Raw genomic sequence first — 12,875 nt, 5'->3', positions numbered from 1 at the left:
TCCTGCTCATTGAATAACTGTTTCTAAACTTTACAGTTAATGGGAATCGACAAAGAAAGATATACGTTGCAGCTCAGGTGATGAAATGTGGATAAAAACCTCAGGCATTTTACTGTATATACGCCAAGGTAAGATATAATGAGCCCCATTGATTTCCATGTGCAGCATTCATGTATCCACAATAAATATTTGATGGCTGGTGTGGAGGTCTAGGTGGACTCGGGGTGGAACTGGGGCCTGCGGGGACATATAGGAGGGTAAGTGTGTGTGTCCGCGTGTGTTCAAAGGCACACAAGAGAAAGAGAGCGAGTGAATGGAACAGAGAGTATGTTTGTGTGTGGAAAGGGTGCAGTAATGACCCCCCTGTGAGCAGAGGGAGGAGCCCGCACGGACCCTTTTTTTGCTCGTTCTCTCCCACCCTTCATTTATGAATAATTAACTTGGAATCTGCCAGTTAGAGCGGACCGGTGGCTCATTATAAGGCATTATGTACGGCAGTGTCACGCAAGCTATAAATCAAGGGGCGTCCATTCATGTGCGTCAAGTCATCTCCGGGGATACCAGACTGTGGGGGGTGGGTTGTGTGTGTGTGTGTGTTTGCGTTAGGAGAGATGGGAAGCCACAAGAGAGACACCGAGCAAACAGAGAATCAGCCTCAGCCAGGCAACCCTGTGTGACCATATAAGGGCATGGGCTCTGCTTTAGGCTGCAGATTGGCGGCTCATGTTCACTCAATTGGCAGCAACTTCATGGTCATTTTGGAGGCGGGGTTATGACATCACCATGCTCAACATCAGAGCAGGAAAGAGTTAAAATGATGAAAACAATTAACTGCTAACACCTCTGTGGAGGAAATAGGATTGAGTCTTATTTCAGTGAATGTTGTTAGTCAAATGTAGTAATGGACAGTCTGTATGAATCAGATTCTGATTTACTATTATTTGCTCTAGTTCAGTTAGATATATTGTAAAATGACAACCTTAAAAGACACAACACAAAAAGACGTTCCAACCCATAACCACCCAGTAAAAAAATCCAAGTAATATATCATTCTTCGTATTAACTAATTGAAAAAGAGCATGCTGATTAAAAGGTGCCAGAAAGAGGATGTCATGATGTTTTGTAAATCTCTCACCTCTCCCTTCTTGACAGTCATGGACTGGCGTCGGGGCGTCGACTCCTCGTTGATGCTGGACAGGAAGTTCTGGGAGATCCGCAGGGCGTCCTGCAGCAGCGGGTGGTCCGGGTGGCTGGTGGGCGTGTGTTTGAGCAGATCCTGGAGAACAGTGGGGAAGGACAAATATTGACTTTGTGCAGGTTAAAGACCACATATTCAGTATGCACAGTACGTATTACTGTACACGCTGCTCTGTTCTTTTCCTGTTCAGCCCTAATGATTCATAAACAGTGCAGTCACCCTGTCTAAATGAAACCCCTGCTGAAAACAGTATGGTAAAGTGATATTACTTTTTCATCGATACAATAAACGAAGACCTAAATACCAATTATTTGCTACATATCTAATAGAATTGACCTTTACAAATGTATTAACAGGATTTCTTTATAGAGACTTCGGTGTGTATTGATGGAGAAAATGTTTTATAGGTTGTGACAAAGATATAAAAAATAAACTACATGTTATATTCTTACAATGTTGAAGTTATGTTGTAGGGAACAAAGGCCACTACTACATATCACAGATACAGATGTGTGATGAAACAGTATTAAGATGTATTGCTCTTACTTACATGAAGTACCAAAGTGCTGCGAGTCACTCTGTCCACTGGTTTATAAAGCAGCGCTGTGCATGAGAATACAAATACAAAAGACTGAGTTGTTACTGTCATTTTCTATTATTACGTATTTTAATAAGCAATCTTTAGATATACAATTAATAAAACACAGGATGTGACTGACCTTCTAGAGAGTTCTTGGCCGTCTGGTCCTTAGAGTCCTTCGGGCTCCTCACCTTCAGGTTCTGTTTGGACACACAGGTTTTAAAAAACATGTTAACTATGTCTCCGCCATATGAAAACATAGTGAGGTTAGCATCCCTGCTCTAGCACTGAGGTCATCCATTTGCAAATTAATTATGCCATCCTCAGCAGCTTTCACCCCCCAGCATATTGCTCAGATGGCTCAGAGTCATGCGTCATTACGCAGGCCATTAACAACCCTCCATGATGAATTCCCAGCCCTGCATGCAGACACCAGCTCAACGCTAACTGGTAGACCTCATAAAACATTGGACGAAGACTGATGGTGTCCCGGAGACTACAGGAATTCTTTTTAAAATAATGTATACTGAAAAGAGGTGTAGATTTGTTTTAATATATATATATATATATATACACTGTAGTTTGAATAAGCCCCCCACAATGAGCAGCTTTTATAGTGGTGAAAATAATGTTTTAAAAGCTGCATCTTAAACTATTTTTGTAGCTGCTGGACAAATAGAAACATCCCCAAATGAATGAATAGAGCTGTAATGGTGTTTGAACTCTTTCAATTGAATATGACACTGCTGGGAATGTAGATTAGTTCAAAACCAGGGTCAATTTTGTTCCAAAACTACATTAGAGGCATGAGAATAAGTGTTTCCAAATATAGTTTGTGGTTGATAAAATAAATTGTTCTGAGCCCTCGAAAGCTGTTGGCAACTTGTGTTCGGGGAAAAGATAAAAGACCAGATTTGTTACGCTGTCAAGGCGCATCCCCGCTCTGTGTAGGTGATACTCGGCTCAGATTCTGAGAGAGAAAAAGACCAAGCAACCATCCTCTACATTTCCCCTGATTTAATTTATACACACTGAATAATAACACACAAATCTGGTTGCATTTGTATACAAATATTCAGCAGAACATGCAAATGTGAGTGCAGAGAAATGCTGGAAGATGAGTAGGGGTATAATGAGAGCCTTTTGCAAGTAGAGTGCATTAGAGGTAAAATTGCAAAGCAGCACTTTCTATAAAACACCTCTCAACTTTTCCTTTAACTAGAAACACATTTATCACTTTGCTGTTAGTCAGTTATACTGTGTGTTCTTTGTCCTTTTTGTATGACTACATGTAGGTGACACTGCTTTTCTCTAAGATGTGGTCCAGCTGCAGCACGATGGTTATAGTTTAGATTTTTTTATTAAAATAAGTATACAGCTGACCAACTGTTTTATGGTGACATAAAAGTAACTGTATTAGAAACACTAGCTTTACTATGCCAACAAGTTGATATCCAGTATCACAACAAGCTAAATTATATTACACGATCACATTTTATTATATCTAACACATGACATGTAGTGACATGTAATATTAAGCTAAATGCACTGTAGTAGCAATTTGGATTCAACAAATGTGCATATAAACTGAAATGTGTGCACACCAGGATGCAATAGACCGGAATTATGGGACACACTTTTATTGTGTAATGTGATGGTGAAAATCACTCCTGTGATGAATGCTAAACTTAACATTCACTAACTTTCATCTAAATTAGATACAGCTCTGCTCCAAACATCATAAAAATAACAAGCAATTGGATAATTTGCTGGTATGTAGGGGGTTAAGAGTCTGACTGACCGATTTTACACGGTTGTAAAATGATCCCATAACTGTGAGATCACAGCTTCGACTCCTGCAACAGCTTTGAGGTTGAAGCTAGAACAGTAACTTTTCCCCCCATTTCTTATCCCCACATCTACGAAGGTATAGCCTTCAACAAATATTTATGTTTCGGTGTTTCCCTTTCTTCTTCTTACCTCAGAGATTTCAGCAAACTGTGTGTTGGCCTGGCAGCACTTCTCCGCCGTCTCCACAGCCAGCTCGTAGTTGTCCACAAACGCTCGGTAAACTCCAAGCTGGCTGGCCTGATGGAGGGAGAGACACAGAGGAGGGATGTTTTAAATAACATTATTAAACATATTCAAAGTAAAAGAGATGTTTGTCAGGGAATGTCATTTGTATAGAGATTGGACTGCCTGCACTTAATGTTTCAAATTCAAATACAAATAACAGTGACAGTAAACCCTGTGTGAGCTTCTATAAATAGCAGCATTGCCTAGTCTCAGACTGAGCTGTTCATTGTAAAGACCGTAAGAGCAGTGAAACCCATAAAAACAGTCTTTCAAACAAACTCAATAGTCCTCTTCACTACTTCCTTATCCTAATTGTCACCACTTCATTTCCTAACGCCATACAAACTGCAGCCCTTCTGCTACTTTAGACACACTTGAACATCAGTCACCAGGAGTAACAGAATATATATATTTAGTTTTTCACAGATGCCAAACTATATTTGACAAGTTATTTACTTTCTACAGGGTAAAAGTAATGTGAATTATTTGTGCTACTTCTGGATTATCCAAATAACAAAAAAGGAAAATGCTGAAACTTTGGCTTTATTTCGTGCGTAAAGAAGAAATGGGAAGGAACATCACAAACCTGTTATTAACACTTAGAGGAGGATTTGCTCACTTTCCAGTTTATCAGGATTATGCTTTTTTTTCAAGAGGCATACCTGTGTGAGAAGACTGCTTATAGCGAATGTGCAAAACGCTTCAAATTTCTGATCCAGCAAACAGAGCCATAGGGAAATTGGCATCTAGGTTAATTTAATATATATGGGTACTACTGATGCTCACGTTTGAAATCTGGCAACACTAATGATGATGATCCCAGCTGGAACTTGATTTCCTTCAGGCTAGTTGGCTTGTTAGAAAAACAAGACAAATATTTGCATTGGACAATATGAAGAACACCTTAACATACTCAGGGTGACTTTAAGAATGCTACATTGAGGCAGTGTGACGTATAATCCGTGAATCTGAGATTAAATCCATTCAGCTGCTTTTGAGACAGGACCTGCAGACAATCAATCGAAACAAACAGCAAAGGAGAGACGTAGATCACGGTCCCAACAACAGCACGTTACCACGGAGCACCTCACAGCCGGGCCCGTTGCCCTGGAAACCGGCGAGACTTACACTGTGCCGGGGTGAGTAATTAATGGTTGGTGTAACGTAGGCTATGAAAGCACGTTTAGGAAACTGGATGGATAAAACTCCACCAAACGCTGCCTGCCAGCGCTGCGATCCATCTCCACGGCGAACAAAAGCACAATCAATTCTCCTGAACAAAAACCAGCGGTGGAGAGAGTACAGTGGAGATGGGCTCTGTGTGTAATGTCGATAGGCCTGCACGCACGCGCGCGCACACACACACACACACACACACACACACACACACACACACACACACACACACACACACACACACACACACACACACACACACACACACACACACACACACACACACACACACACACACACACACACACACACACACACACACACACACACACACACACACACACACACACACACACACACACACACACACACACACACACACACACACACACACACAGACTTCTCAAAATAATACGAAATCTTTCCTGAGTGTATGGAACATGAATTATGTATTACCTTTAGAGCTCTTTATGAAATTCTATTGTTATATTTTAGCCCCATAAGAGCTGGGTGGATTTTAAGTAATTCGGGCAGATTAATTTGTCCTTTAGAGAGGCAAGGTTTTAAGGTAAATCTAGGTTTATAACAACTTGGGTCATCAAGTACGTCATACTTGTAGTACTTAGCATCAGTTCTATCTGTTATGATAGCAATTTACTCATCTCTGAGATGTTGTTCCCCAGCTGTGATGGAAGTAGACAAGGTGAGAAATGAGCAGTCTGGATGTCAGAAAGCTTGTAAACAAGCCAACAGATACGACAGATTATCCAAACCACTTTATTTGGAGGTTGAACCAAAAGTGAGTTTTTAGTACACTTAACTGTACAGTCTAGTCTGTTAACTATGATGGATGCATTTAATTGCCATTAAGTGTAAAAGGCTTAACATACAGTATTTTTCTTATCATGTCTAAACCTGTCTAAATGTCTCCCTGTTATTACTGTACTTGTTATGTTTCTGGCTTGTTCTGTCCATTTTGGCAGAAACAACAAGCTTGTTTTTCATGAAATTTGGTGGAAGGGTTCCTCATTGGCCAAGGATGAACCTAATACATTTCTGATACTAAATATGGGGCGATACATAATAGTTTTTCGCTTTCTTTAACATTGGAAGATAGGGAATCTGAGCTGCATCCATGTTGTTATGGAATTACCTGAAGAAATTGTTCCCGACTTTCCTTGAAATTTCGATGAACACTCCCTCAAGTACGACAACAACTTCGTAAACCACCATCAAGTATGAGGAATGTTACTAGATACTGATGGGAAAACGAGACCCACGTTGCAACAAATTAGACTAAGTTAGCTTATTTTGTTGATTTTAATTGTTGCCTTGTGGGAAGTACTTTATAATTTGATTAGAAGTGGTCTACAACTAAAGGACTTTAACACATACGCATGGTTATTCTTGTCTCAAACTGACTCATTCATCCCTGTTTAGGCATGACCTTCGGAAAATGCCCTGATCTTCGCTGTCATGGATAGGTAGGTGTGAGATTCAATTCTGCCAAGAATGTGAAGTCACAAGATTTCTTAACATTGTTGACACTTGTGATGCATCTACAGTGTGTACGTGGTGTGTGTTAGATCTTTACAGAAGCCCAGAAAATAGAAAACCCCAGAAAACATATGTGCCTGAAGTAGTACTTTACCAAATGCATGTCATCATTTGTGTTTTTTATACACTCATTCCTGAATTTCAGGCAGCAAACTGGCTCCATAATGGATATACAGTGTTTTTTACATTTATTCGCACACTAGAATTTGAGTAAATAAGGAGGAAGGCGAGGAAAAAAGCAATTTTCACAATCCTGCAATCCTGTGTCCTGCCCTGGGCCACACAATCTGTAGCACAGTGGAGGCCATTCAGAGCGTGACAGTTTGACTGTGGAGAGAACAGAAAGCCCGGATGTCTGCCAGCCACATCCACAGAGTCGCACAACACCGCGAAGGCTTACTGCGTGTGCGTCTGTAGCTCCAGGCTCATGGCAGAAAGTGGCTTTGGGTGATGAAAGAAAATGCTTGGATGTTTGGATTTCTCAGTCCGGGATTTGTCCTGTGTGAGAGTATGTGTGTAATCCACAGCGGAAAACAACATTAAGAAAACAGCCTCATGACAGACTACAGCCATTATAGGAGAAGGCTGGATTTAGCCACTTTAAAAAGGGAGTTTTACCAGACTGGGATATTTTGTGACAGGGGAAAAAAGGCTGTTTATTCTACAATGACATACAGTGGGGCAAAAAAGTATTTAGTCAGCCACCAATTGTGCAAGTTCTCCCACTTAAAAAGATGAGAGAGGCCTGTAATTTTCATCCTAGGTACACCTCAACTATGAGAGACAGAATGAGAAAAAAAAATCCAGAAAATCACATTGTCTGATTTTTAAAGAATCTATTTGCAAATTATGGTGGAAAATAAGTATTTGGTCAATAACAAAAGTTAATCTCAATACTTTGTTATATACACTTTGTTGGCAATGACAGAGGTCAGACATTTTCTGTAAGTCTTCACAAGGTTTTCACACACTGTTGCTGGTATTTTGGCCCATTCCTCCATGCAGATGTCCTCTAGAGCAGTGATGTTTTGGGGCTGTCGCTGGGCAACACGGACTTTCAACTCCCTCCAAAGATTTTCTATGGGGTTGAGATCTGGAGACTGGCTAGGCCACTCCAGGACCTTGAAATGCTTCTTACGAAGCCACTCCTTCGTTGCCCGGGCGGTGTGTTTGGGATCATTGTCATGCTGAAAGACCCAGCCACGTTTCATCTTCAATGCTGATGGAAGGAGGTTGTCACTCAAAATCTCACGATACATGGCCCCATTCATTCTTTCCTTTATACCAGGGGTCTCCAACCTTTCTCCACCTGAGAGCTACTTTGAAAAAATGAAAGTGGCCAAGAGCTACTTGCATCGCATCGCTTACATTTTTTCACATAGCACTCATCAGTTGAATTAAGCTACTTTTGTGTGAAATTGCAATACCTAAAGCTTATCTAAAATCTTAACTTCACATCAAGGTCCAAGAAAACGACAATTTCTAACATATTAATATGGACAACATAGTAAGTACTTCACTGAAGATTCACATACATGTCCAAGAGCAAATTATAATGTTTTCACTTCTTAGTATGGCCCACATAGTAAATACATCGCTTTAATCACCACCTTGCAAGCATCTTATGGCACGTGTAAAATAAGTGCATTCACTCTTTTTTACAGTCAGTGAGATGACTGGCGCTGCATGGAGTCAGTCTACCATACAGGTGTATGCTGGACCCACTTAGGTTCACTAATAGAGTCATTTACATGTTCATCAGTCGGTCTTGTTCTGTATTTAGATTTCATTCATGCCAGAAAAAGCTGCTTCACAAAGGGAAGTATACAGAACCACATAAAGCAGACAGGTTCAGTGCTGCTTGGTGAATGTTCTTATAGTTTTCTGGGCGTACAAGGCTCCAGAAATGTTGTGAGTTTTGCTGAGACTTCAGCTGAACATTATTTTGGAGATTTATAACCTCCATCTCCACAGACACTGAACAGTGCAGCCATCTTTTCTTCTTCTTCGTGTTGACATGAAATTATAAACCATAATTAATCAATAGGTCTAGCCTCCCTATATCTGTGTGTGACATTTTTCCATCCTCAAAAACAAAAAACTAATACTGCTGCAGTCTAGCTGCAGCTTCTAGCAACGGTCTTCTGTTAAAAAAAGGACACTGAATGTCTTGAATGAGGCATCACACACATGAAGTCTGAACACAGCAGACAAGGAGTATTTACAACAGCATTATAAAAACAAAAATAGTGCATGTGGGTGCACACTTACATTCTCTGTTTTACTGTTACATGAATCCCATGAATGTATGAGATTAAGTTAGCTTCATTATATCTCATTGATTAAGTGAATAATAAAGTTTCTATCGGGTCACTGTCAGCCTGTCACTCATTATTTTCAGGGGGGGGCGGGGCTTAGAGGAATAGAGAGGAGACGGTGATCGCGGAAGCTTTCCTCCTGCCTTCACAAACTTTACACGCGTATTTATCAACTGAAAATAGCAAGAGGACATTCATACTCTGCAATCCAAGACTTGATTGAATCCACCAAAAACCTGACATGACGATAACGAGTGTTTTTCAAAAACACAAATCCCTCCCTGTGTGTCTCTGAGCCGCAGCGACGCGGCCTGATTCAGAGCGGGTCATTCTGCCGTTGGTTCTGACTGGTGCTGCTGGAGAAAGCAGACTGCTCCGTGTGTGGTGTCGCTGTGCCGCTGTCACGTCTGTTCCTTGATCTCTGCGTCACCGACCAATTTTATATTCGTGTGACAGAAACAATTCTAAAATAAAAAAACTTTATTGCCCGGCCGCGGCCGAAAAATCAAGAAGCAACGTCACTACGCTATAATCGATAATCGAGCGGCGAGCTACTGAAAAGCTGCCCGCGAGCTACCGGTAGCTCGCGATCGACGTGTTGGAGACCCCTGCTTTATACGGATCAGTCGTCCTGGTCCCTTTGCAGAAAAACAGCCCCAAAGCATGATGTTTCCACCCCCATGTTTCACAGTAGGTATGGTGTTCTTTGGATGCAACTCAGCATTCTTTCTCCTCCAAACACGTCTAGTTGAGTCTTTTTCTATTTTGGTTTCATCTGACCATATGACATTCTCCCAATCCTCTTCTGGATCATCTAAATTGCTCTCTAGCAAACTTCAGACGGGCCTGGACATGTACTGGCTTAAGCAGGGGGACACGTCTGGCACTGCAGGATTTGAGTCCCTGGCGGCGTAGTGTGTTACTGATGGTAGCCTTTGTTACTTTGGTCCCAGCTCTCTGCAGGTCATTGACTAGGTCCCCCCGTGTGGTTCTGGGATTTTTGCTCACCGTTCTTGTGATCATTTTGACCCCACGGGGTGAGATCTTGCGTGGAGCCCCAGATCGAGGGAGATTATCAGTGGTCTTGTATGTCTTCCATTTTCTAATAATTGCTCCCAGTTGATTTCTTCACACCAAGCTGCTTACCTATTGCAGATGCAGTCTTGCCAGCCTGGTGCAGGTCTACAATTTTGTTTCTGGTGTCCTTTGACAGCTCTTTGGTCTTGGCCATAGTGGAGTTTGGAGTGTGACTGTTTGAGGGTGTGGACAGGTGTCTTTTATACTGATAACGAGTTCAAACAGGTGCCATTAATACAGTTAACAAGTGGAGGACAGAGGAGGCTCTTAAAGAAGAAGTTACAGGTCTGTGAGAGCCAGAATTCTTGTTTGTTTGTAGGTGACCAAATACTTATTTTACCGAGGGATTTACCAATAAATTCATTAAAAATCCTACAATGTGATTTCCTGGATTCTTTCCCCCCATTCTGTCTCTCATAGTTGAAGTGTACCTAGGATGAAAATTACAGGCCTCTCATCTTTTTAAGTGGGAGAACTTGCACAATTGGTGGCTGACTGGGGGGCTGTGGTGGCGAAGTCGATTGGGACTTGGCTCGGCAACTGGAAGGTCACCAGTTCAAGTCCCGGCAAGACCAAGTGCTACCGAGGTGTCCCTGAGCAAGGCACCGTTCCCCACAATGCTCCCCGGGCGCCGTTCAAAATGGCAGCACACTGCTCCTAACACTAGGATGGGTCAAATGCAGAGAAACAATTTCCCCACGGGGATTAATAAAGTATATCAAATCAAATCAAACTAAATACTTTTTTGCCCCACTGTATATGAATAGACAGAAATAGAAAAGGTTAAGCCCTTTCTTTCATGGCTACAGTTATGATGGCAGCTCTGTGAGGCTGTATAGTGATGCTGTGTGCTAACATCCACATGCTAATATGCTTGCAATGACAATGATAAGATGCTGATGTTAAGTAGGGATACTGTTTACCCGGTTCATCTACATTTAGCGTATTAGCATGCTAAGATGATTTTTTTTAAAAATCATACTAAGATGTGCTGAGGCCAAACATTTGGTGCTGACCTGTCTAGTATATGTTAAGCAATTTCACAGGATAAAATGTGATCTATGTAATCTAATCGTTGTCGAGATAATTCAGTAGATTCAGTCAAAATTGTGGACAAACAAATAAACTGACATTTCCAGCCATAAAGCAACGCCACTAGCATTGCTCAAACAATTTTGGTAGATGGCTGTGATTGGATTTGATAAGCAACCAGGGGGGAATCAAGCATGTTTGGAGACTAGTTGTCATTTAGTCAATTAAATGTTGTACAATGGTATAGACCAAAGAAACCTATTAAACGTATTAATTCAACACAGCGAAGAACATTTTATGGGTTGGTTTAGCCCAACGAAGGATCATTCTTCTATAAATAAAAAAAATCAGGGTTTTCTTGGTCCTCCTCCAACATCCAAAGCCAGTTTATCGGTTTGCCTGTCTGTCCTCATGATGCAACCTTCACTTTTTCCATTTTATATGAAGTGTGATGGCATGAAAAGCAGAAGTGTGATTTCAGGCCTTCAAACACTTCTCTCTGACACTCATGCTCATAACCTGTCAGCGACGCTTTGCCTCTTCCTCTTTTCTCCCCGTCTCGCGCCATCCTTGTTCTGATGTTTTATGATCCCTAAGCCCGTCTGCTCTCCTCTCAGATATTAGAGTCATGCTGAGACAGCTCTATTGGAGTAGCAGCAGCCAAGAATCTAATCTCCTCCGACTCTCATCCTCCCGTCCCTCGCCTGTATCACCTCCTCTACTCTCATCTAATCTCTTCCTCCCTCTCCACCTCCCAACTGTCATGTAGCATTTCTCCTTTTCCCCCATTTCTGTGGACTAAGCATCTTCTCCTGCTGACTTCCATTAACTAATGTCTGGAGAGAGGTAGGAGATGGAGCAGAAACTGTGTGAGTGTCTGCGTGGGAACACTGTACAATCACTCTGCTTAATATTCATGTTTTAGCCATGACCAGAAGTTTTAACCATGACATCACTTCTTCGGGGGGAGTTTTGTCAAATTAAATATTTTTAAAGTAGGAAATAAATCTCGAGGAGCTTTTAAAGAAAATATTTAATTTGAGTCTGCCTCCTTGGTGAGAGAGATAGATGAAATCCTAATATTGTAGCAATGCTCAAGTTGAGTCTACTGAGTTAGTGAATTTGTGTGCGTGTAGTGTGTGTGTATGTGTGTGTTTATATGTGTGTGTGAGAGAGAGGGGTTCCTATTTATAGCAGCTTCTTCGAGACACAAAGTACACAGTGATGGCCTCAGCTGCCTGGGGTAGAAGGGAGGCATTGTGAAACACGACTGCACCTCCCTCTGTGTGTGCATGTGTGTGTGTGTGTGTGTGTGTGTGTGTGTGTGTGTGTGTGTGTGTGTGTGTGTGTGTGTGTGTGTGTGTGTGTGTGTGTGTGTGTGTGTGTGTGTGTGTGTGAGAGAGAGAGAGAGAGAGAGTTCAAGCATAAGTTTGAGAAAGAGAGAGAAACACTAGTGGGAGAGGAGCCATATCTTGGATTAACAAATGGTTCATTGTGGGTTAATTGACCCATTGTGAAAATGATTAAACTTGACATCCTCGGCAGAAACTACTGGAGGGAAAACAGAGAGTAAGCAAGTGGCTATTGAGGAGGAAACAGGAAGAAAGGAGGATTTAGATCCAATTTGTTTTAACATAAAATGATAAAAAAAGAGCATCAGTATGAAATCAAATCTACATTTCTAGTATTGGTTTATTGTATTATGCTAACCAGAAAACAACACTACAGTGAATAATGTCACAGAAGCACATTGGTGTCATGACCACAGGTATCTTCAAATACACTTTCTTGAGTGCCCAATGTAGTCCCTTCCATTAAGAGCAAGGTCACATCTGCCATCATGGTTACAGAAGTCTTGGAT

At 41.5% G+C, this 12,875-nt stretch overlaps 1 protein-coding gene across 4 annotated transcripts in view; it reads right to left on the bottom strand.

The window, feature by feature from the left end:
• The window catches only part of bcr (BCR activator of RhoGEF and GTPase), an 87,822-nt gene that overhangs the window by 21,113 nt on the left and 53,834 nt on the right, over positions 1 to 12,875 (bottom strand). For all 4 annotated transcript variants that reach the window (XM_034095746.2, XM_071204978.1, XM_071204979.1 and 1 more), the window contains exons 5-8: positions 3,759 to 3,866; positions 1,918 to 1,978; positions 1,749 to 1,801; positions 1,136 to 1,276 (exon numbers count right to left, since the gene is read on the bottom strand). In XM_034095746.2, coding sequence (XP_033951637.1) covers positions 1,136 to 1,276; positions 1,749 to 1,801; positions 1,918 to 1,978; positions 3,759 to 3,866 — 363 coding nt within the window. The remainder of the gene's footprint in view (positions 1 to 1,135; positions 1,277 to 1,748; positions 1,802 to 1,917; positions 1,979 to 3,758; positions 3,867 to 12,875) is intronic.

The sequence above is a fragment of the Pseudochaenichthys georgianus genome, chromosome 12, assembly GCF_902827115.2.
Source record: "Pseudochaenichthys georgianus chromosome 12, fPseGeo1.2, whole genome shotgun sequence".
Classification (NCBI taxonomy): Eukaryota; Metazoa; Chordata; class Actinopteri; order Perciformes; family Channichthyidae; genus Pseudochaenichthys; species Pseudochaenichthys georgianus.
The sequence above is the reverse complement of the archived record's forward strand: the minus strand, read 5'-3'. Positions and strand labels throughout refer to the sequence as shown.